Raw genomic sequence first — 22817 nt, forward strand, 5'->3', positions numbered from 1 at the left:
TCAGGCTGGGCGCATTCCCATGGCAGTTGTTAGCCTCGTGGTTAAATAATACAGACTCACAATCAAATTGCAAAGCACCTAACTGGGTTCCGTTCTGAGTGGCCTGTTGGCTTGCATAGCTTTCAGATGGATTAACTTTCTGCCCTACGGGATACGGTGAAGCAGGGTAAAGCGGGGAGAAGAGATAAGGCCTAAAAAAAGAGAGAAGAAAATTGAACTTGATGTTGGAAGCACATACAGTCCAAAAGTCTCACCCCACAAGCGTTGCCCTTTTCCTTGACGGGTGGGGAGTTCCACAAAAACTACAAATGCACCAAGACAAAATCCTTGTGTGTCCAATCACACTTGGCCAATAAAAAAATTCTATTATTATAAAGAGTTGTGCAGCTCTATGGGAGAATCGGGATCTTTTGCTGAGGCTGATGTTGAAAGCTCACTTTGGCACTCGAAGATACAACTCTGAAGTGACAGGATATGGTTTGGAGACAACTTTATGGCACAGGCTTCCTTCTGAACAGCCAAAATCGGTTTGCAAGGGGCCAGCACGGTCCAGGATATTTCCTATCCAAGGTGTTTGTTGCAGGAAGGAAAATTCAGAGCCACGGGTAAAAGGACTGGTTTGTTTTTTTCCCTAGAAAATCAGGATCCATTTCTATAGACAAACAGCGAAGTGCATTTTAATGTTCTGATCTCAAAGCAAGCTGGAGAAATGGTCTTGATTTACATCCATCTTTCCTGTCACAGAAAAACAATATAAGGTTTGAGAAGACATCGGAGTTACACAACTGCGGGAAATGAAATGATCATTCCTTTACTATACAGCACGAAGATTCTGGCTGCCCCTGGGAAACTGAGCCACCTGGAAATCTTCTCGATATAATGCCAATTTGAGTTTTTGTGATGATCAAGCGATCTACTGTAATATTCCCAAAATGTTGGACAGAGATAAAGGAGGGAAAATGATGTAAACAGTGAGAATTTGAGTGTATGTTTTGGCAATAGACTCAGCATCGTATAAAAATACTTGATAATAAAAAATTTCATCCATATATTAAAAAAATCAGGACATGAACTGATAGCAGAGTTCTTTTTTTTTTTGTGCTTGCAGGGCAGACAAAGACACTTCCTTTTACACACACCCTGTTCATCAGAAATGCAGCGTTCTTTAAATTAAAAAGGAGGGGAAAAATCACCACACAAGAAACACATCAGAAGCAATTCCATCAATCGCAATTCATCAAAAAAAAATAAAAAAGCAGGTTTTTATCATCAGCAGCTCTCCGTATTTCTATATCAGGATAAAAGTGCACAGAATTGTAATCCACCACGAGGCTGTGAGCGAAAATGAAATGGTATGCTTGGTGAACATCAACAAAACCCCAAAACACAGACATTTTCAAGCTAGAGATCTGGACCACGACCAAGTCAAGTCAAGAGCATTGTTGGTTTCCTTCCCTTTCCTTTTTCCTTTTCTTTTCAGTTTGAAAGGTGAAAAAAAAAATGTCATCATTTTGCAGCAGTAAGGCACTCGCCCACGGTGTGTTTCTGCCGCATTAAGGGGGCAGCAGCCAACTCACTTTTTAAACAGACGGAAGACAAGTTTCCTTTTGTGGTAAGTGCTGCGGGTACCTTACACCATTATTATATAGAAAGGAGAGGGGGGGGGGAAATTCATATTATTTTCCTCTTCTGTGGAGAAGGGGTAACCGTGTTAAAATTCATCTATAAACTACTGGCTTCTTTTCTTCTTTGCCAATTAAAGCATTTTGTATCCTAAAATATTAGTTTTTATAAATCTAGTCATCTGTTTTAAGGCTCTACAAGTCCCAGCCCCCCACCCCCCACCCCCCCCACCCTGAACCAATAAGAAACAGCATTTTTGACTGGGGCATTAAAAGGACTGGAACTCTTCTTATTTCACAGTCAGAAGTCTAATATTGCATCTCCTGTCTCTACTGCCCACCATCCCAGTGATGAAAACCTGTGGGGGTTGTTGTTGTTTTTTTAAACTGAAGGACAGATTCCCTCCCACGGTTTCAATATTTTGCATTTGTTTGGTCAGGTAACTGGAAAGCCTGAAAAGCAGAAAGTCTCTCTTGTTTTAATACTACAAAGGTTATGCAGTTCTCCTGCGTTGACCCTGGAAAACAAGGGCAGTTTCCTAGAAATGTTTTGTCCGCGGCCTGCAGTGATCTCTCCATTGGATAACCACAAGGTGCTCCAATGCTTCTTCTTTTTTCTTCCTTCTCTTTCTCTTCTTTCTTTTCTTTCTCTTTTTCTTTCTTTCTTTCTTTCCTTCCTTCTTTCTTTCTTTCTTTCTCTCTTTTTGTATGTCTCCTACCAATCAGAAAGCTTTCTGGAGTGAGGTAAAAATGTTGGGTTTTCAAGCAAAGTACATGGTACGTAAAGTGTCCTGATGAACTTGCACAGCCTTGGCGAGAGCTTGAGGGTCTCGGCCGTTGCTCTGGCCGGAGATGTGACTGCCTTCTCCACTAAAAGGGCAGAAGAAAAGGAATGGGGAGGGGGGGGATTAAAACAGAGCGTTAATTAGGAAAAAGAAAGGCGCGAGGATGGCAGATTTCTCCAGGCAGGGAAATCACTGTCAGCGTAAAATGGCACAGCTTCTATTCCAGGGGACTTTAAGACTCCAACTCCCAGAATTCCCCAGACAGCATCTTAAAGTTGCCATCGTTGGAAACGTTGCTCTAGACAAACAGCACACCGCTGCTAGATAAAAAGGTTTTTTCCTCCTCCATAAGTCTAAGGGCATTAGAGACAAACTAGGGCAGAGGTGTCAAACTCAATTTCATTGAGGGCCGCATCAGGGCTGTTGGTTGGCCTCTGGGGGCCGGGTGGGCATGGCTGACCAGGTAGGCGTGGCCAGCTTGACGCCACTCCCCAAACTGCTGGCATGTTTCCTGTTTGCACTGGGTAGACCAGGCCGAAGCCATGCAGGAGGGCCCCGTGGCCTTCTGTTTGGCACCCCTGAACTAAAGGGACAAACCCTTTTCCAGGCTGGGGGCCGCTTTTTGCCTTTGGACGACATGCTGGGGAATTAGTGTGAAGCCTGTCAACTCGTAAAATATCTCTATGGTCTTTTAGAGTTGCCAACAGAAAGGGAGGGGGGAGCAGTGCGGCAGCTTGCAAAGTGAAACTGCATTCCATAAATGCTTTCAAAGATCGTAACTGGGTGACTGAAGTTCCTGCCATGCAAAATTCTAACTGGAGAACATGATTGATGACTCTTGGCTAGGGATGTCTCCCATTGGAGAATATGAATTATGATACATCCAGGGGGTGAGGGGAAAACCAGGATCAAGGGTAACAAGAATGATGTGTCTCAGAGTCGGCTACAACCAGGCAGTGCCGGACAAGTTAACTCCCAATAAATCTTTTTGAAGTTTTGGAAGTTTGACTCGAGACTCATGATTGAAATGGGGGTAACTGCTGGAATCCTGACAAAGCCTTTATTTAAGTGAAATTTACAGGTAGTCCTCGACTTACAACAGCTCATTTAATGACTATTTCAAGTTACAACGGCACTGAAAAAAGTGACCTATGACCATTTTTCACATTTATGACCATTGCAGCTTCCCCGTGGTCCCGTGATCAAAATTCAAATGCAATTTGGAAGTTGACTCATATTTATGAGGGTTGCAGTATTCGGGGGTTACGGGATCCCCTTTTGTGACCTTCTGACGAGCAAAGTCAATGGGGAAGTTGTGGTCGTAAGTCGAGGACTACCTGTACTGTTAATACAATTTTTTCCGGAGATACTTAATTCCCCACTTATGGCATCCTCCCTCCCCAGTGTAACTTACAGCTTCTAAGCCAACATTTAGCTGCAATACCTGTTTGTATTTGAGGTGGCATCGCTGGACGACTTTTTGTTACCAGGCCGAGTATCAGTTATATCAGGCAATAAAAGGTCTTCCAAGAAAATAGCGCAGCTCAGAGAAGGCCAGAACCTCTAACTCACTAGCGCCACCCAGTGGTGGGCATTGGACTCTACAAGGAGCATCTTCCTTGGGGGCAGCTACTCACCTGTCATGCTCTTTGTCTACAAGATGGTATCGTGCCCGGAAGGCCACCAATCGGGCGTAGTATGCTGGTGCTGGGATAGAAACAGAGCGTGTACAACGGACGTAGGTGTGGCAAAGCTGGTAGGTGAGAATTTGAAGCTCATCTGCTGTAAACCGGTTATCGTCCCAAAGCACGTAGTAATGGGAGGGTCTGCTGGTACCCTAGGGGAGAAGGAAGGAAGGAAAGAGGCGAGAAACATTACCAGCACAATGATAGCAGGGTGTTTGGGCAGGAGGTGCAGTAAAAAGAAGGAGGTACAGGCAGTCCTCTACTTATAACGGTTCACTGAATGTCCGTTTGATGTTCCAGCCGATTGAAAAAAGCGACTTATCTTTTTTTTTCCACACTTACAACCACTGTAGCATCCCCATCATCGCATGATTCAAATTCAGGCGCTTGGCATCTGACTCATATTTATATCGATGGCAGGGTCCCAGGGTCACCTGACTATGGTATTGCAAACTTCTGGCAAGCAAAGTCAGTTAACGGTCATAAGTCAAGGACTGTCTGTACCCCTCAGAGGATGGGGGGCCGTCTGAAAGGTCTTCTGAGATTACGGTTAGTTGTTCCGTTCGCTGTAGATGTGGCCTTCCATCTCTAGAATTTGCAGCCATGGCAGAGAATGCTGGGAAATGAAGTCCAGCCCACCTGGAAGGAGGCCTGCCTTACCCATCTCTGCCAGGAAGCTGCTAAAAAAAAAGGTACCTGAATGCCGGCATGACTGCACAGGTAGAAGTCAAACTCAAAAGGGTGAGTAATGTTCGTATCGACAGTAGTTCCTGCTGGTATGTTCCCACTTTTGCCAATCTGCAAGGAGAGAGAAAGGGAGGGAGGGAAAGGTACAGAAAGGGAAGAAGGGAGAGAGAGGGGGGAGAGGGAGAGAAAGTGAGGGAGAGGAAGAGAGGGAGGGAAAGAGAAAGGGAGGGAAGGAGAGGTACAGAAAGGAAGAAGGAGAGAGAGAGGGGGAGAGGGGAGAGAAAGGGAGGGAGAGGAAGAGAGGGAGGGAAAGAGAAAGGGAGGGAAGGAGAGGTACAGAAAGGGAAGAAGGGAGAGAGAGGGGGAGAGGGAGAGAAAGGGAGGGAGAGGAAGAGAGGGAGGGAAAGAGAAAGGGAGGGAAGGAGAGGGAGAGAGGGAGGGAGAGGGAGAGAAAGGGAGGGAAGGAGAGAGGGAAAGGGAGGGAGGAAGGGAGGGAAGGAGAGGAGGAGAGAGAAGGGAGGGGAGAGAGAGGGGGAGAGGGAGAGAAAGGGAGGGAGAGGAAGAGAGGGAGGGAAAGAGAAAGGAGGAAGGAGAGGGAGAGAGGGAGGGAGAGGGAGAGAAAGGGAGGGAAGGAGAGAGGGAAAGGGAGGGAGGAAGGGAGGGAAGGAGGGAGGAGAGAGAAAGAGAGGGGGAGAGAGAGGGAGGGAGGGAGGGGGGAGGGAGGGAAAGAGAAAGGGAGGGAAGGAGAGGGAGAGAGAGGGAGAGAAAGGGAGGGAGAGAGAGAGAGAAAGGGAGGGAGGGAAGGAAGGAGGGAGGGAGGGAAGGAGGGAGAGAAAGGGAGGGAGGGGGAGAGAGGGAGGGAGAGAGAGGGAGGGAGAGAGAAGGGAGGGAGAGAGAGAGGGAGAAACATAGTTAAAGACAATAGCAATGGCAAAGGTACCAGAAAAAAGTGGGACCAGGTTTCCATAAAAATCGCCAAGATCTTTAATTCCACAATTCTGCAGTGCAGTTCGAGTGACAGGGAGTCCTCGGCTTACAACAAATGACCATTCAAAGTTACAACACCACAGAATAAAAGTAACTTAAAAGCAACATTTTTCATACCTACAAACCGTGGTCATGCGCTAAAAATTTGGGTGCTTAGCAACTGATGGTCGCAGTGTCCCAGGCCCTTTTGCAAGCTTCTCCCCAGCAGAGTCAATGGGGAAGCCTGATTCACTTAAGAACTGCAGTGATTCACTTAACAGCTGTGGCAAGAAAAATGGGGGGAAAACTCACTTAAGAACTGTCTTGCTTAGGAACAGAAATTTGGGGGTCGGTTGTGGTTGTAAGTCGAGGACTGCCTTTGTAGGCGTGCGATTGATTGATTTATCATCATGCATGGTTCTGGGGTAAGGCTTTCCCACGGCTTCTAATGTCTGCTGTCCAGCAACTTCACCTTTCTCCAGATCTGTGTTTCTTAAAATGGTTTGACTCAAATGGTTCCTTTCTGGGGCTCAAATCATTTCACTCCTTCCACAAAGACTCTGTTGTTCTACGCCAGCACAGCCCGCAACCCCAGACCGGAAGTTCAATTCGCAGGCAAGCCATTACAGATGGCTCCATTATTCTCAGGATACGCTCAAGTCGCCCCTCCCATTCCAGGATCACTGATCTATACTTTGAAAGAGTTGAAGACAAGTCTTGATGAGCTGTGGTGGCCCAGTGGGGAGAGTGCAGTACTGCAGGCTACTTCTGCCGACTGCCGGCTGCCTGAATTTGGCAGATCGAATCTCGCCAGGCTTAAGGTTGACTCAGCCTTCCATCCTTCCGAGATGGATACAATGAGGACCCAGATTGTTGGGGGCTGACTCTGTAAAATGCTCAGAGAGGGCTGGAAAGCACTGTGAAGTGGTGTATAAGTCTCAGTGCTATGGCTATTGATGCTCAGATTAAGCTGTCTAAGCAGCCTTTGAATTGTGGAATGTATTTATTTATGTAGAACATTTATACAGGTAGTCCTTGACTTTCAACAGTTCATTTAGTGACCGTTCAGTTATAACGGCAGTGGGAAAAAAATGACATGATCATTTTTCACACTTATGACCATTGCAACATCCCCACAGTCATGTGATCAATGGAGACCGAGTGGAGCAAGTGGCCAGTTTTAAGTTTCTGGGAGTTACCCTAAAAGAGGACCTGTCCTGGGGGGGCTCGCATTGCAGCCCTGGTCAAAAGGGCCCAGCAGAGATTATACTACCAGAGATTTCTCAGGAAACAAAAACTGAATGGAAAACTGCTGATGACCTTATACCGCTGCACCATAGAGAGTATCTTAACTTGCTGCACCTCTGTATGGTTTGCCAATTGCACAGGGGCAGATAGGACAGCACTCCAGAGGGTTAACGTCATTGCCCAGAGGATCATGGGTTGCCCTCTCCCCTCTTTGGAAGAGCTTTATAGCCCCCACTGCCTCAAGAAAGTTCAAAACATTCTCAAAGATCCATCTCATCCTCAAAGAACCCTTTTTTTGAACTATTACCATCTGGCAGACGGTACAGGATAATAAAAACAAGGACAAACAGGCTGAAAAACAGCTTATCTCCCAGGGCAGCAGCTCTGTTGAATTCTGCTGTATAGTGCAGTGTTGGTATGGTGTCGGGGGTTTTCAGTTGAATGTGTGATGGGTGAAGGATGTGTGTTTGTGTTTATTTTCATGGTCATGATGTGCACTGAAGATGGTGTTTGATTTCATTGTAGGAGGTGCAATGACAATAAAATAAACTAAATTACAGAGACTGGGCAACTGACTCATATTTATGACAGTTGCCGTGTCCCAGGGTCACGCAATCCCCTTTCGAGAAGCAAAATCAATGAGGAAGCCAGATTCACTTAACAACTGGGCTACTAATGTAACAACTGTGGTGATTCACTTAACAACAGTGACAAGAAAGGTTGCAAAATGGAGCAAAATTCACTTAAACGTTTCGCTTAGCAACAGGAATGTTGGGCTCAATTGTAGTCCTACGTTGAGGGCTACCTATACAACTGCCCAACTCACGGGGACACTGGCAGCTTACCGGAATAAAACCCCAGTGCAGAATCCTATAAACCTCCACCATCAACACACCACCCATGCCCATCTCTGAGCCTCACCCTCTCATTCTTGTCTGCACAGAAGAGGCGAGTGTGGTGCCTTTTCTGAACCACAATGTAGGTGATGCCCGGCTGGTAATCCTTCTCCAGTTTGATGCAGGCATCCCGGATGGCCAGAAGCTCATAGTGGAGGATCTGAAGGAAGGAAGGAAAATACACTAACACAATGAATAGAGAAGACCCTGAGAAGCCCACTTGGGAGCCGTGCTGGGATTCTGGACTCTTGACGAATGTATCTGGGAGAGGGATCTTGGAGTCCTAGTGGACAACCAGCTAAATAGGAGCCAGCCGTGTGCAGCAGCAGCAGCCAAAAAAGCCAATGCAATCTTAAATTGTATTAACAGAGGGATACAATCGAGATCAAGGGAGGTACTAAGACCACTCTATAAAGCCTTAGTAAGATCATACCTAGAGTACAGCATCCAGTTTTGGTCACCACACTATAAAAAAGATGTTGAGACTCTAGAAAAAGTGCAGAGAAGAGCAACCGGGATGATTAGGGGAGTGGAGGCTAAAACATACAACGAACGGTTGCAGGAACTGGGCTTGGCTAGTCTAGTAAAGAGAAGGACCAGGGGAGACATGATAGCGGTCTTCCAATATTTGAGGGGCTGCCACAGGGAGGAGGAGCGGGGTCAAGCTATTTTCTAAAGCGCCTGTAGGCCAGACAAGGAATAATGGATGGAAACTGAACAAGGAGAGATTTAACCTGGAAACAAGGAGAAACTTTCAGAGAGTGAGAACAATCAACCAATGGAACAGAAGTTGCCCTTGGAAGTTGTGGGAGCGCCATCACTTGAGACTTTCAAGAAGAGATTGGACTGCCACTTGTCAGAAATGGTGTAGGGTCTCCCGCTTGGGCGTGGGGTTTGGACTAGATGACCTACAAGGTCCCTTCCAACTCTAATTATCTATTATCTGTTATCTTTTCTTTTATGTACACTGACAGCATTTCCACCAAGACAAATTCCTTGTGTGTCCAATCACACTTAGCCAATAAAGAAGTCTATTCTATTAAAAAAAAAATTACTACCGGTTCTGTGGGCACAGCTTGGTGGGCATAGCAGGAGAAGGATACTGCAAAATCCCCATTCCCTCCCCACCCCACTAACCTGCTTTCCAGCTCCGTTCTCCTGTGCAGGGCAACCAAAGAAGACCCAGCCAATCAACTGGGACTCAATGGGAGGCAGAGAATAGATGGGGGCAGGGCCAGTCAGAGGTGGTATTTGCTGGTTCTCGAAACTACTCAAATTTTCCACTACCGGTTCTCCAGAACTGGTCGGAACCTGCTGAATACCATCTCTGCTTGGGAGTATTATTTTGTGCGCCCTCCCCAAAAGGACCCAGAACAGACCGTATAGATCAGGGGTGTTCAACCTTGGCAAATTGTGCAGCTCTCGATTGCAAACAAGCGGATCACTGAAGATTAGAAGTTAGGAAGATCCAGGAAAAACTGAGCTATATAACATGACTATAAATCCTCAACTTACAATTTTCATTTAGTGACTGTTGGAAGTTACAACAGCTCTGAAAAAAAAAAGTGGCTTATGACCAGTTCTTGCACTTATTAACTTTCCAGCCCTTCCCACAGTCGCAGGATCAAAATTTGGGCGCTTGGCAACTGGCATTTATGACAATTGCAAAAAGAAAACCGAAAGTTCCCGCTGGTTCTTTTAACAAGCAATGATCTGCTTGACAACTGTGAAAGAAAAGTGATAAAAGTAACTGCCTTGCTTAGCAATAGAAATGTGGATCACAATTGCAGTCTCAAGCTGAGGACTACCTGTAAGTTGTGCAATGAATATTGGGAGGTGGTGGTCCCACAAGCATCTAAAGCAGGGGTCTCCAACCTTGGCAACTTTTAAGACTTGTGTTTTCAAAAGCTTTTAATTATCCAGAAATCTTTATTATCCCTTTGACTTTTTATTTTCAGCATTAAATGCCTACTGATGTCAAAGTGGGTTTTTTTCCAATTTCTTGCTTAAGTCTCTTAGCTGTCAGTATAGGAAAAGGAGAAAAAAAACCAAATCTTTTCCCTTTTCTCTCTCCTTCGCAGCTTAAAAATCTTCTTAGGGAACAATGTTATTGTTTTGTTTTTTAATAGTTTCAATTCCAGGGTACCTTATTTGTTGCTTTTGCTGTTTGACCCAGTCAACCAAAACTTTCTCTTCTTATCTTCCTCCTGCACATTCTTTTCCGGTCGAGTTCTTCTTTGTGGTGGCCATTTCTGACCACCGCTACAACCTCCTTTGGGGAAGGGAGTAATGGCCAGCTGGGGAGGAGAGATGCGGCTCTCCTCAACCCTTCAGGCAGTCTTCCCCCTTTTCACCACCTCTACGGGGTGACTTAGCCCCGAAACCAGGCGGCTCAGGGCGCTCCAGCGGTGAGCACGGATCGAAGCCTCGCAGAGACGAGGTTTCGGTCTGTCGCTGAAGAAGCCCAAACCGGAAGACCAGCAACTTTAAGGCTTGTGGACTTCAATTCCCAGAGTTCCTCAGCCAGCTTTGCTCTGGGAGTTGAAGTTCACAAGTCTTGAAGTTGCCAAGGTTGGAGACCCCTGATCTAAAGAAGAGAAGGTGGCTCTACCAACCCAAGGTGAACCAGAGAGCGAACTCCTCTTTCTATGCAGCACCTGGTTTTCCAGAAGTGGCAGCAAGGAGAAGTCTTCCTCACCTGTGGCAGCTGTCCCTCAGGCACACCATCCCGGTAGAAGATAATGCGTGTCGGTTTGAAGCGTGTGGACTTGTAGAACTGGATGAGGAGTTCTCGAACCATGTAGGAAAGGTCTTCAATGATTTCCTGGCGTGGCCGCTGTACCCGAACCGTGGCGCAGTAGCGGCTTGGGTGGGCATCCATGCTGCCCACCACCTGCCGTCGACAAAGAGGCAATGTCTATGACTCGCTCACGGTGAAAGTGGGAGGCAACAGGTGTTAGGTGGATCTCTAATCTTTATATAGCATTTTGGGGGAAGGGCAGTTTAGGAGGAGAGGAAGACACTGAGCTTAAACCATGCTTGAACGTGGATTATTGACTAAACTGCAACTGGTTAGAGTGAAACAATATACTGAAGGTGGAGATCAGGAGAAGAACATTAAGGAAACATGAAGTCCCACTCTCGCTTTAATCGTCTTAATAAGGAGGGGAGGGAAGGAGAGGAGGAGAGAAGAGAAGAGGAGAGGGGGAGGGAGAGGGAGAAGGAGGAGGACTCCCAAAATGAGGTCTTCTGCTGAGGCCCCGTTTCCACCAGAATTCCAAAGCTGAGCTATCTTTGCTTTGTTCAAGGCCACGACTTTGGAAAAGTGAACTTACAGCTGTTATGGAGGGCTTCTTTCCATCCCCAGCTGGTGGATGAGTCACATCAGCTCCCAGGAATATAACCGGCTGCTGAAAAACGGCGGATCTGGAAGCAACACGAAGCAGGAGTTTTTATACAAAGGATCGATTCTAAGATGACTGAGGGTACAAGGAAACTACAGGGAGTTTTTGACTGACAACCATTTCTTTAGTGACCATTCAAATGAACAACAGCATCAAAAAGACCTATTTATGACCCATCCTCACGATCAATTTTACAAAGGACTTGGGAGTTTTCCCCCAAGGTCAAAAGACGAAGAGAGAGAACGTAACTAAAGTAGCGAGTAGGGACGAAGCAAGTGGTCTCCCTTCAACCCCGAGCAATACATACCGCTGATGGGGCACCAAGATATTGTTAATCCCCCCAAGTTTAACGTTGATCTTGAGACAGAGGTTGGAAAGAGTCTGGGGGGAAGTCTTCACCACGTTTTTGACCTGCACACACTGAGTGGCCATGCCCAGAAGAGTGTCCCCTACACGCTTCACCTCCGCTGCAGGGAAAGAACAGAGCATCAGAGATCAGGGGTCGTCACAAAAGGATGGTTCTTGTTTAACTTTTTACTACTACAAGTTTGGGCGAAGCAGCTCCCTTTAGGAAAACCTCCGTTGACACGGCGGAGAATAAAATCAAAGTCCCGTAAGGAATAGAGAAATCTTGAGATGCTCCAAACTTTTTAATACTACAAGTTGGTTAGATTAATGCAGTGTTTTTCAACCTTGGCAACTTTAAAGATGGGTGGACTTCAACTGCCAGAATTCCACAGCCAGAACAGGTAGGTAGTAACTAAAGACTACGCTTCTCAAATGCTCTTCCTGACCACCCATTCTGGTGACATACCGTACACTGGGGTCTTTCCCGGCAGGATGACAATGATGAGCTGGAGTCCTGAATATGTGTTTTTAAGGTGTCGGAACATGGGCTCCACACTGTCAGCACCTTGGGCATATTTACAGAAGCAAGGCTGGCCCTGGATTGGCATCCCTGCATCCTTAGAAATTTTGCGCAGCTGGTCCGTAAAGTTCCTATCCAAAGAAAACAAAAAGTCAGATCAGAAGAGCGTAGATGACTTTTTCACAACTGATATGCCACCATTCAGGAGGAAACAGTTTGGTTATTGCTATAGAAACAGCGAGGGTTACTATTCGGTATAACTAAAAAGATTAAAATGTGGGGACTTCAGTTCCCAGAATTCCCTAGAAGTCCACACATCTTAACCTTACCAAAGTTGAGAGTGAATGTATTCCATCAATATTCCCGTACTTTGTGAATTATTTCCCTTTGGGAAGACAGGAAATAAGCTTGTTTCCAGCAAATCATTCTCTATTGAGCTGAACATGATCTAATCCGAGCAGAGACAGATCCTTATCTGGACAACCTACAGTTTCAACCTGGAAGCTTCTATGCATAAGCAATGTGTAAGATTTTGCATATCATCCATAGGGGATGTGTTGTGTCCCCGATTCCCGAGCCTATGCTGTCAGAGGAAGAGGACCTGGAAGATGAGGAGGAGGAACTGGGAATGCCTTCCTCCCCAGGACCTTCCTCCCTGGTAGTGCCTCAGGTTCCAGCAGACAACCGAGAGGAACAGCCTGAGATTAATCAGGAGGAAGGCATATCGGAGCAGCCCCTGACAGGGAGTAGAGAGGAAGAGTGTTGGCTCGATCCTAAGCAGCGTCGTAGGGAGGAACGTGAGCAGCAATGTAGGAGGCGTGGGAGGGTCAGAGAGTGAGCTGAGTCATTGAGCCACACCCCACAGGGGATAAAAGTGGGTGTGTTTTCTCCCGAAACTTTGTTCCGGACAAAGTTTAATCTTACTTCAGATTTTCTTTGTGGACTGCCTTGTGATTTTCTGTGTGTAAAATTTTATTTGCTATCAGTTCGGACTTGGCAGGCAGGACGTGGTGGAATGCCAAGAATATTATCAGTTCCAAAGAATTAACTCTGTGAAGTCCGAGCCAGCTTGCCTGCCTGCGTTTGTGTGTGTGTGTACTCTTTCATCTTTTCGGAAAGAGGAAAGGCGAGACAGAACAGGATGTCTTTAAATCTCAAAAAAATGATGAAAATCAGTAAACCTTTAATTTTACAACTGTTTTCACGTGGAATCTTGGATATCCCGTGTAAGAACCCAGCCATCTTGCCACGTTTGACATTCCAGCCAGCAAGAACTGTAATTCTCCCCCCGCCCACCCCCAAGCTATTACAAAGGAATTATTCCTTGGTGTTCTCGCTGCTTTTTTTTGCTGATGTTTCACTACCCCACTAGGTTACATTATTAGCACTGATGATGTTACCTAGTTGGGTAATGAAACGCCTGCAAGAAAAACATCCAAGCTCAGAGAGCACCAGGACTTTTCATTTTAACCCTGAGCTACCAATATTATCTTCTATTGCAACTACTATTATGTTTAATGCTGGGCACCGGGGGATATTTGAGAGTTAAATTGCTTCCAGATATTCTGTTGTGGCTGACACCCTTGCACTATTTTTATGCAACCGCAACCTGCCTCTTTTAACCAGCAGTATCTACCCGGTTTTTCAAAACAGGGTTGTGTTCCAGGCCTGGCTTGAGCTGACGAGGTCAACTCCTTCTGCTCCTTCTAGGAGCTCCTTCATTTCTTCCCCCTTCCCGTGCACTCCACTCACTCACTTCAGCACTTCTTCTCTGCACTGCTTCTGAGGGGCAAAGCAGGCGATGGCCCACACTTTGATCTCGATCCCATTGTAGAACTGCTTCCCTCGCATATCCCAGACCCCCTGATTGGGCGTGGCGATGGCACGGTTCTGTGGGAGGAAAATGCTTTAAAAAAAAAAAAAAGAACTGTAGGAGAAGGAGCGGCAGAGCCTGGGGTGGCACCAAGAGAGGAATCAGGCTGGAGTCATCATGTTGCCACAAGTGATCCAAGTCCAGCCCCCACCCCGAATTCTGCTGGCTCCTATCTAGCCCCAATTGAGTTGGCTGACAAGATTCTTGTATATAGACTTGAGCAAACAATCTTATCTGTAACTTATTGTGTGACCCTATTCCTTTGTGCCTGACCAAATCCATAGCTCAAAGATTTTGGCTGGTGGGGAGGGATAGCTTGTCTTCTAGGGTTGTGGGCATTCCATTAGTAAGATTTTCAAAAAATGGACTACACAAGCATTTGACTGGGATAGCCTAAGTCTGCCTTATTCTGTCTTGACTAAGCAGACCGAGTAGTGGGCATGGAGCTTGGAGACCCCTGGAATAGAAAACCTCCGAGAACCCTTCCAGTCCTACGATTCTATGATTTTCTAGGGAAGAAAAAAAGATGCTTCTAGAGAAATAGAAGGGACGTGGGGGCTCAGTGGCTAAGACGCTGAGCTTGTCGATCAGAAAGGTCAGCAGTTTGGCGGTTCGAATCCCTAGCGCCGCGTAATGGAGTACTTGTCCCAGCTTCTGCCAACCTAGCAGTTCGAAAGCATGTAAAAATGCAAGTAGAAAAATAGGGAGCCCTTTGCACCTTCGGCGTTTAGTCATGCTGGCCGCATGACGACGGAGACGTCTTCGGACAGCGCTGGCTCTTTGGCTTTGTAATGGAGATGGGCACCGTCCCATAAAGCCAGAAACGACTAGCGTGTATGTGCGAGAGAAACCTTTACCTTAAGAGAAATAGAAACTTTTTTCCCTTCTGTTAACTTTTCTAAGATCACAGCTAAGATCAGAGGTCTCCAAACTTGGCAACTTTAAGACATGTGGACCTTCAACTCCCAGAATTCTCCAGCCAGCTATGCTGGGAGTTGAAGTCCACAAGTCTTAAAGTTGCCAAGTTTGGGGACCCCTGGCTAAGGGTCTCAGAAAGCTACCTGCTACTCCAGTTTCTGAAGGATGGATTGATAGGAGTTAACAAATAAACATCTCAGGCTCCAGTTGTGCTTGTGAATAAAAGCAGCCCACAGGTTCCTTACTACTCACCCGACCTCCATATTGTAAAATCGGGGCTGGCAAGACCCTCCCAGTCACTTCAGTCATGTCATCTTTCACTTTTATGCCAAACTCTTGTATGTATGGGTCCAGGTTATAACTGGCATTTTTCATCTACAAGACAAAGGGAGGTTGAAGTTTTCAAACAAGATAGTCTTCTCTAGGGCAGTATTTCTCAATTTTGGAACTTTAGGATGGGTGGACTTCAACTCCCACAATTCCCCAGCCAGCCATGTTGGCTGAGGAATTGTGGGGAGTTGAAGTCCACCTATGTTAAAGTTGCCAGGTTTGACTGGTAATAAGTCACTTTTTCAGCAGCATGGTAATTTTGAACAGCAGTTACATGAATAGTTGTAAAATGCGGACCACATGTACACTGAAGTGTACACAGCTGGTATGTTATTAGCCAGAGCCAAGAATGAAATTCCTGCACTCTCTTCCTTCTGAATTACAGCAGCACACAGCTCTGAGCTTCCTACCAACCCCAGGCTAGCTCAAAAAAGGTTACCTCCCATTCTGGCATGGTTCCGACGAAAGGAAGCAGTACTTACCAAGCGGCTAATTTCTTCTTGCCTGTCAGGAGCAGACCGTGCTGTAGCTTTGATCATGGTAGACGTCTGATTGTCCGTCAGTTTTTTGATGCACCGCTGGCCAGCCACAATGTTACACACCTGGAAAATGGGTAAGGAGGAGGCAGGTATTTGTTTAAAGCGACCACCTTTCCTTGAACTCAAAAGGGGATGAAAACAATGATGATTTCGGGTTTTGTGTATCGTCCAGATTTTGCCAAACCCTGGTTTGAGGAAAACAAAACTAGTTGGGACAACGCATCACATTAAGAGTTGATTTGCTTAGTTTCACTTTGCTGGACACGCTCCTGTTCCCAAAGCCCACACAGCGAACTCAGCTACAAATTAAGGTTTTCAAACCACGAAGATTAGATTCATACAACATGCTGAGCCAAAATCCAACATGTTGCATGGATAGCTTAGAGTTAGCTAGTTCCAGAAAGCATCACTCTCCCACACAACCACTTTGGCAAGATCAGCAGCAGCAATAAAAATACTAATAGAACATTCTGATTTATGTACTCACTTGCATTTTTGTATTACTTCAATTATTATTGTATTTTTATCTCCTGTATTTCATTCATTCTTATTGCTTGTTATATATCTTATATTTGCATTTCCAAATAGACACATATGTGTTTTCACATTCACCTTTTAATATATATCACTGCTCAGTGACCATATTGCTGCATAAAGTTATTTGATACTAATAGGGAGCAATCATTATAGACAGAAATCTTGTGAAACTAAAGCAAGTACCTGTATCATTAAAGACTTTGAGAACTTCTAAGGAGGAGCTGTCTTGACTTTCTTCCTCCCAATCAAACTATCTAAACTTTGCTATCTCTTGTCTCTGGAGATTCTCAGCCATCCAGGTCATGGTTGTCCCAAAGGTGCTTCTTCAAACAACAACTGGACTTTCTTTGTTTTTCCCTGAAGACATTTTGCTTCTCATCCAAGAAGCTTCTTCAGTTCTGAATCGAAAAAGCTTCTTGCATGAGGAGTGAAACGTCTTCAAGAAAAAAAATAAAGACAGGCCAGTTTGTCCTTTGAAAAAGCACCTTTGGGACTTGCTTCTCTGGAATGCAGCCCCTGTCAGCCTTCAAGATCTTCCTCCCTTCCTTTGCTTCTTTCTGGCTGTCATGAGTAACAGGGCAGGGCTGGAAGGGGGAAACGTGAGGGACGTATGGGACGTGAACTGAAAGTGTTACTAACTGATATTGTATAAACTGGAGACGGTTTCTAATTCCTGCTTAGCTTTCTCTTCTCTGCGCAACTGCAAACCTTTATCTGAGTAAGCCTAGGTAACTAATCATCACCACCTGAAGATGTCCACATGATGAGGTTCACAACTTTTAATTGGAAGAACCGTTTGAACTATTGGGGGTGGGAACATTTCAATCCCTTGATATATGTGATGTATGTGCCTATTTCCCCAGGTTCAGAATTCTCTTGTTGCTACCACTTGACTTCCAGTAAAAGATCACCTTTTCTCTAATTACAAGAGTCTAAGTATTTCTTTCTTGGATTTTGAACGGAGCACCAGCTGACATTATTCTGAATCTCTAATTACATATGAGAGAATCTCTAATTCTCTCTTGGGAATCCAGACTACATTCCACCACATGAAGCTAGAAGGGGTCAGAGCAAAGAACAGAGCAATGACTGCATTAGTAGATTATCCCCCATGATCCCTGCCCAGAACTGCCACCAGCCCAGCCCCAGGCACAGGCTTTCTACCTCCAGAGGCAAATAGGTGTGTTTCTGCTCTTGGCCGACTTGAAGACAAGGCAGGTGGGGGTACTTCAGCTGCAGGTTGTACTTCTGTTTGAAGTATTGTGCAACGGTGCATTCCACGGTTTGTCCGCTCTCCAGCTGCAAGGGGAACCTGTACAACGAGAACCAGAGCAACCTTAGAGACCCAACGCCCACAGGCGAAAAAAGGTTCAGCTTCACTCCTCTGAGGCCTCCAGACAAACCACCCCCAGGACAGAGGGACCCAATCTTTTGCGCACTTCTACAGAGAGGTTTTCCGTGGACCGAAGGGGGCGTAGTTTTGCTTGCTGCCTGCATCCCACAGATGGGCCTTTGCTTGTTTGTGCAGGCTGGTTGCTGGCATGCCACAGACTGATACCCGTCCATGGACCGGACGGTTGGGGACCCCTGCACCAGGGCATCCGAAGGACAAAACCTGTATTGCATTATCACAACACAAGCTCACCTTACAAAATGGCACGCAACGAGTGTAAAAGGCAGAGTTTGTGTTCTTGGTACAGGTAGTCCTCGTTAAGCAACTGCCTCGGACAGTGACCGTCTGCAGTTACGACAGTGATAAAAAAAAAACTTTGCCACCGACACCTGCATTTATGACCTTCGCGGATCCATAAAGCAAAACAAAGCTAAAGGAAGGTTATAAGCACAGTTGTGGTTTCATGTTCACTTTGCTGAACAACTGACCTGCTGGTCCCAACTGTGGTCACTAAGCGAGGACTACCTGCCTATGTTTCTTCACTCTACTGCTCCTGCCTTACGTTTGGTGACTAGCTGGACGCCGAGTGACATTACAGACGCGGTATTTCCTCTTCATTTGTCCGCAGTGCGTAACTTCCACTTTCAAACCTAGTGAAAGAGAAGATTAAGTTTACAAGGAATTGTAGTTTTGGTTTCATTCAAAGCTGCCTCCTACCTCCATTCTATTTTAGTTATTCCATTTTAGTTCATAAGATTCTCCATTAAAATTACAACCCAGTGAGCATTTAATGAATAGAAGTTGTAAAGTTCTGATTTCAACAATTACAAACACTTATTCTATTCAGAGATCCATTCTTGCACAACTCTGAAATTACAAGTTTTTTTTAATTAGAATACTTCACAAAAGAATGATTCCTTAATCATGTTTATATTCAACGTATCTTCCTTAGTACCCAATTTAGGCAATTATTATTACATGCACTAAAACTGGATGGAATATGACAGCAAAGTTATCAGAAAGTGGTGGGATTCCATCATTTGATAGAATTAGATATTAAAAATATTTTCATACTTGCTTATTTTACAATCTGTACTCTACAGATTTTAAAAAAATGCTTATTCTGGAATTCATGTTACTGATGAATTATTTCATTATTAACAGGAAATAACTAAGCAATTACCCTCACATGATCAACCCGACTTTATGACTTCCCCTCCCCCCAGCAGTCATTAAATGAACCCTGTGGTCAGTCAGTGAAACAGTTGCTTGCTATGACATGGTTTTACCAAAAACAGAAAGCAACTTCTGGCTATCGGCAAAGCATCACAAAATGTGGTCCCATGACTGTGGGACACTACAAAGGTCATATAAATGCAGCTGTGTTCAGTGGTGGGATACAAATTTTCTTACGACTGGTTTTGTGGGAGTGGCTTGGTGGGCGTGGCAGGGGAAGGTTACTGCAAAATCCCCGTTGTGTTGCAGGTGCCTGAAGTGCATTCAAGTGACTGTGGGGAGGGAGGAACTGTCACAATTTTAGAACTGGGTCATAATTCCCTTTTTCCAGGTTAAGTCATAACTCTGACTGATAAAGTTAAGTACCAAGGACTATCTGCGTTCAACAGTTCAGGATTTTATACAAGTTCAGGAAAACACCAAGTAGAAATCTCAGCTGGAATGCTGTATCCATCTCAAGATTTTTGTTGGTGAGGGTGCATTCATTATCATCTCCCCACCCCCCACCCCCCCAAAGAGATTAGACTGGCCCCCACTCATTTGGAAGTCGCTGAATGCCAGCGGGCCTGGGGAACCGAGAGCAGGGGGGGACCCCATTAAATGGCTGGGATGAATGTGTGTTGTCACTGGGGGGAGGGGGGGCAGTGAGGGGGTTATTTGGTTATTATTTTTCTTTTTATTATTTTGTATTTCTTTTATATGGTTTTTATAACTTTGTAAGCCGCCTAGATGTGGTTCTGACCGCGGGCCTGGGGAACCCAGAGTGGGAGGAAGCCCATTAAGTGATTAGTAGGAATGTCTGTTGTCACCGGGATGGATGGTGAGAATTTTTCTTTTTTTTGTTCTTTTTCTTACTTTTTATTTCTATAATATGGTGTTTTTATATCTTTGTAAGCTGCCTGGCATCGCCATACGAGTAGCGTCAATATAAATGATCTAAAATAAATAAATTCAGGTCAATTGCCAGGCAAATCTCTGCTGTGCTCTCTGAAATTCCCCCTGCCTTTATGATTTACCTTTGATTTCCTTTGTGAACCGAACCCTCTGAGAGTCAGTCAGGGGCTTTGGCTGCTCGTCGATGTTCCGGATGTCCAACACTTCACACATGAATTCAATCACCGGCTGGGCCTTGTAGAACGCCGTGGCAGACACTAAAGGTGCACATGAATCACAACAATGTCATATCTTGCAACTGTTTGAACACCCTTGCTCAAACTAACCAGTCCACAGCTACCCCTGCAGGGTATCTACAATTTTATAATTCTTATCCAACATCTTATAAGAATTAATAATTAAGCTCCTTAATTCTTTTGCTATATCTTTTCAAATTCTTAATACCAACAAGATGCCCTCAATGAAAAGTTCTTCCTCTAGACTCTGAACATTTTTAATGATTTCTTTTAGTAACAGATGCATAATTTATTCTTCTATAACGTCAATGACTATGGAATCAAAGCCTACTCTCTAACGTCTAGAAGAGTTAATCAACCACGACTTCTAGAACAGGGATCGCAAACCTTTTGGGCCTCAGGACCACCAAACTCATAATTTTAAATCCCAGGGACCACTAACCGGTTCTGTGGGCACGGCCTAATTTGCGGGTGTGGCTTGGTGGTCATGTGACCGGCTGGGCATGGCTTGTATGTAAATATTACAAATATTGATTTTTTTATAAAAAAAGAGCATATTTTACCCAAAATAAGGCAAAGTAGGCAGGCAGATTGAGTTGCTCACAGAATCACAGATTCATTCAGAGATCTATCTGCCATTGGCTAGCTCAATCTGTCACATAAAATTTGCTTGCAAGCAAACTCATAAAATTAACTCGCAACACACCATGCATGTAAATACTGAATTTTTTATAAAAAAAGAACTTTTACTCAAAATCAGGCAAAGCAGGCAGGCAGATTTGAGTTGCTCACAGAATCATTCTATCTATCTGCCATCGGCTAGCTCAGTCTCTCAAATCTGCTTGCCGAGAGTCTGCACTGAATAATAGAACCTTCAGTCCTAAGGGAGGTTCGGCTGTGCTTAAAAGAAGAGCCGAAGATCTAAAGACTAGCTAGAAAGCAAGAAATCCAATCATTTCCTGCTTCCTAGCTAACCTAAATCTCCCGGCACAGCAGAACACCTGAGGTCGGAAAAAGGAAAACTAGCAATTTAAGCAGGCAAGTTTGCCGGGTAAGGAGTGAGTGGGCGGGGAGGGTTGTAAGTATCATTACCATCTATGTTAAGCATCATCTTCCACATAGCGGGTCTGACAGACTGATGGAAGCCAAACCAGACCTCCCGACCTCCTCCCAGCGGGTGATAGTATCCTTCAGGGGGAGAGAAGAAGGAACGCCCCACTGGAGTGTACCTGGGAAGATCATTAGAAAGAAGGAACCATGTTACATGCTCATGAAACCTCACAATTTTGATTTCAGTTGAGGCCCAACAGAAACAATATTTTTCTCATTTTGTTATCTTCTTCTAAAGCGATGCAAAGCCCAGATCCTATCTCTATATCTAGAAATTATTGAAACATAGAATACTGGTGGTTTTATCACATTTCAATGAAATGTACACAAGAGAACTCTTATTTTGTCCTTTCCTCCCCTAAACATGTCTGGGATTTTTTGACCTTTTTCATGGTGTCATTCCCCACCCCCCTCCCTTGGCAAAAAAATAATAATTACAACATGAGAAATGTTCGGTCGATGGATTACTGAATGGAAGTGAGTAATGATAACAGACACATCTCAAGCTAGTTACAAGCATCTTCTTGGTATTCGTGTTGAAAAAATATGAATCAGATTTTACCTCATGGAAGCCAAGTGTCTCATGGCGACATCAAGGGCCTGGACAGATTCCAAAGGAACAGGGATTTGCCCGCTCACTAGAGCTTCATGGAGCATCCTCCAACTCACAATGGCCATCCATTTAATGGAGACCTTAAATATTCGATCTTTGCCTTCCCCTGGAATTGTCACCTCAAAATCAACCTGCAAAAGACCAAGGAAACAACATGAACCCTTGAATTTTGGCTTCCTTCCCCTAATCCAAAAATGTCAACTTGCTGTCACCTGCTTTGCGTATTCCTGGAACAATTCAAATTTTAAACCTAGAACTCTCTTGAAAAAAAACAAAAAATCTGTTTGTTTTTATCACAGTCCCATGCTGCAAACAAGAAACAACAAGGAAGCACACATGCTATTACAGGTGGTCCTCGACATATTATCATAATGGAGGTTTCCCATCATGGTCATAACCTGTAATGGTCATAAAATGGGTCAGTCATGTGGGCAACCCTCTTTGACAAACGTTTTTTACAGTGGAGGTTAAGAGAGCCATTGGAAGTTCTCTGTTTTCAGCAAAATTGTCCTAAAATATGGTCATGTGACCACAGGACACTGCAAACTGACGTAAATGTGACCAGTTGTAACTCAAGGTGTATCTGTGGTTATTTGTGAGATTCCCATCTTTTCTCCTTTGATTTTTTTCCCCACATAAACACCAACATAAATTGGTCTCAGGGTGAGCACGCTGAGAGTGAGTTTCAATGGCTGAGTGGATAAATCTCTTCCTAGTTTAATATCTTAACTATGATATCATCCTGTCTAGGACTTCAGATATGCAAATATTTCTTGCTTTCAGAAAAAGAACACTAAGGTTTATCTAAATTTTAGGGCGTGTCAAATTTTTCAACTTTCAATTTCCAAACATTAGGGGTGCTCAAAAGTTGCGACATGCCTTGGGAATTGTAAAGGTATTTTTGGTTACTTTAATATAATTGTGATGACCCAAGGTGTGGCACAAAAGCAACAAAGTCACAACAGTAGGTAAAGCCC

At 44.8% G+C, this 22817-nt stretch overlaps 1 protein-coding gene across 2 annotated transcripts in view; it reads right to left on the reverse strand.

The window, feature by feature from the left end:
* Positions 1-2247: 2247 nt before the first annotated feature.
* Positions 2248-22817, reverse strand: part of LOC113437582 (protein argonaute-1) — a 67579-nt gene continuing 47009 nt past the window's right edge. For both annotated transcript variants that reach the window (XM_026702656.2, XM_026702657.2), the window contains exons 4-19: positions 21790-21971; positions 21210-21346; positions 20004-20138; positions 18314-18401; positions 17523-17670; positions 15765-15884; positions 15205-15327; positions 13918-14051; positions 12108-12292; positions 11601-11760; positions 11225-11315; positions 10588-10782; positions 7915-8049; positions 4789-4890; positions 4045-4244; positions 2248-2492 (exon numbers count right to left, since the gene is read on the reverse strand). In XM_026702656.2, the coding sequence (XP_026558441.1) occupies positions 2384-2492; positions 4045-4244; positions 4789-4890; positions 7915-8049; positions 10588-10782; positions 11225-11315; positions 11601-11760; positions 12108-12292; positions 13918-14051; positions 15205-15327; positions 15765-15884; positions 17523-17670; positions 18314-18401; positions 20004-20138; positions 21210-21346; positions 21790-21971 (2244 nt within the window). In that variant the 3' untranslated portion in view covers positions 2248-2383. The remainder of the gene's footprint in view (positions 2493-4044; positions 4245-4788; positions 4891-7914; positions 8050-10587; positions 10783-11224; positions 11316-11600; positions 11761-12107; positions 12293-13917; positions 14052-15204; positions 15328-15764; positions 15885-17522; positions 17671-18313; positions 18402-20003; positions 20139-21209; positions 21347-21789; positions 21972-22817) is intronic.

The sequence above is a fragment of the Pseudonaja textilis genome, chromosome 10 (genome assembly GCF_049901715.1).
Source record: "Pseudonaja textilis isolate UNSWEBS1 chromosome 10, rPseTex1.2, whole genome shotgun sequence".
In the NCBI taxonomy this organism is placed as follows: domain Eukaryota; kingdom Metazoa; phylum Chordata; class Lepidosauria; order Squamata; family Elapidae; genus Pseudonaja; species Pseudonaja textilis.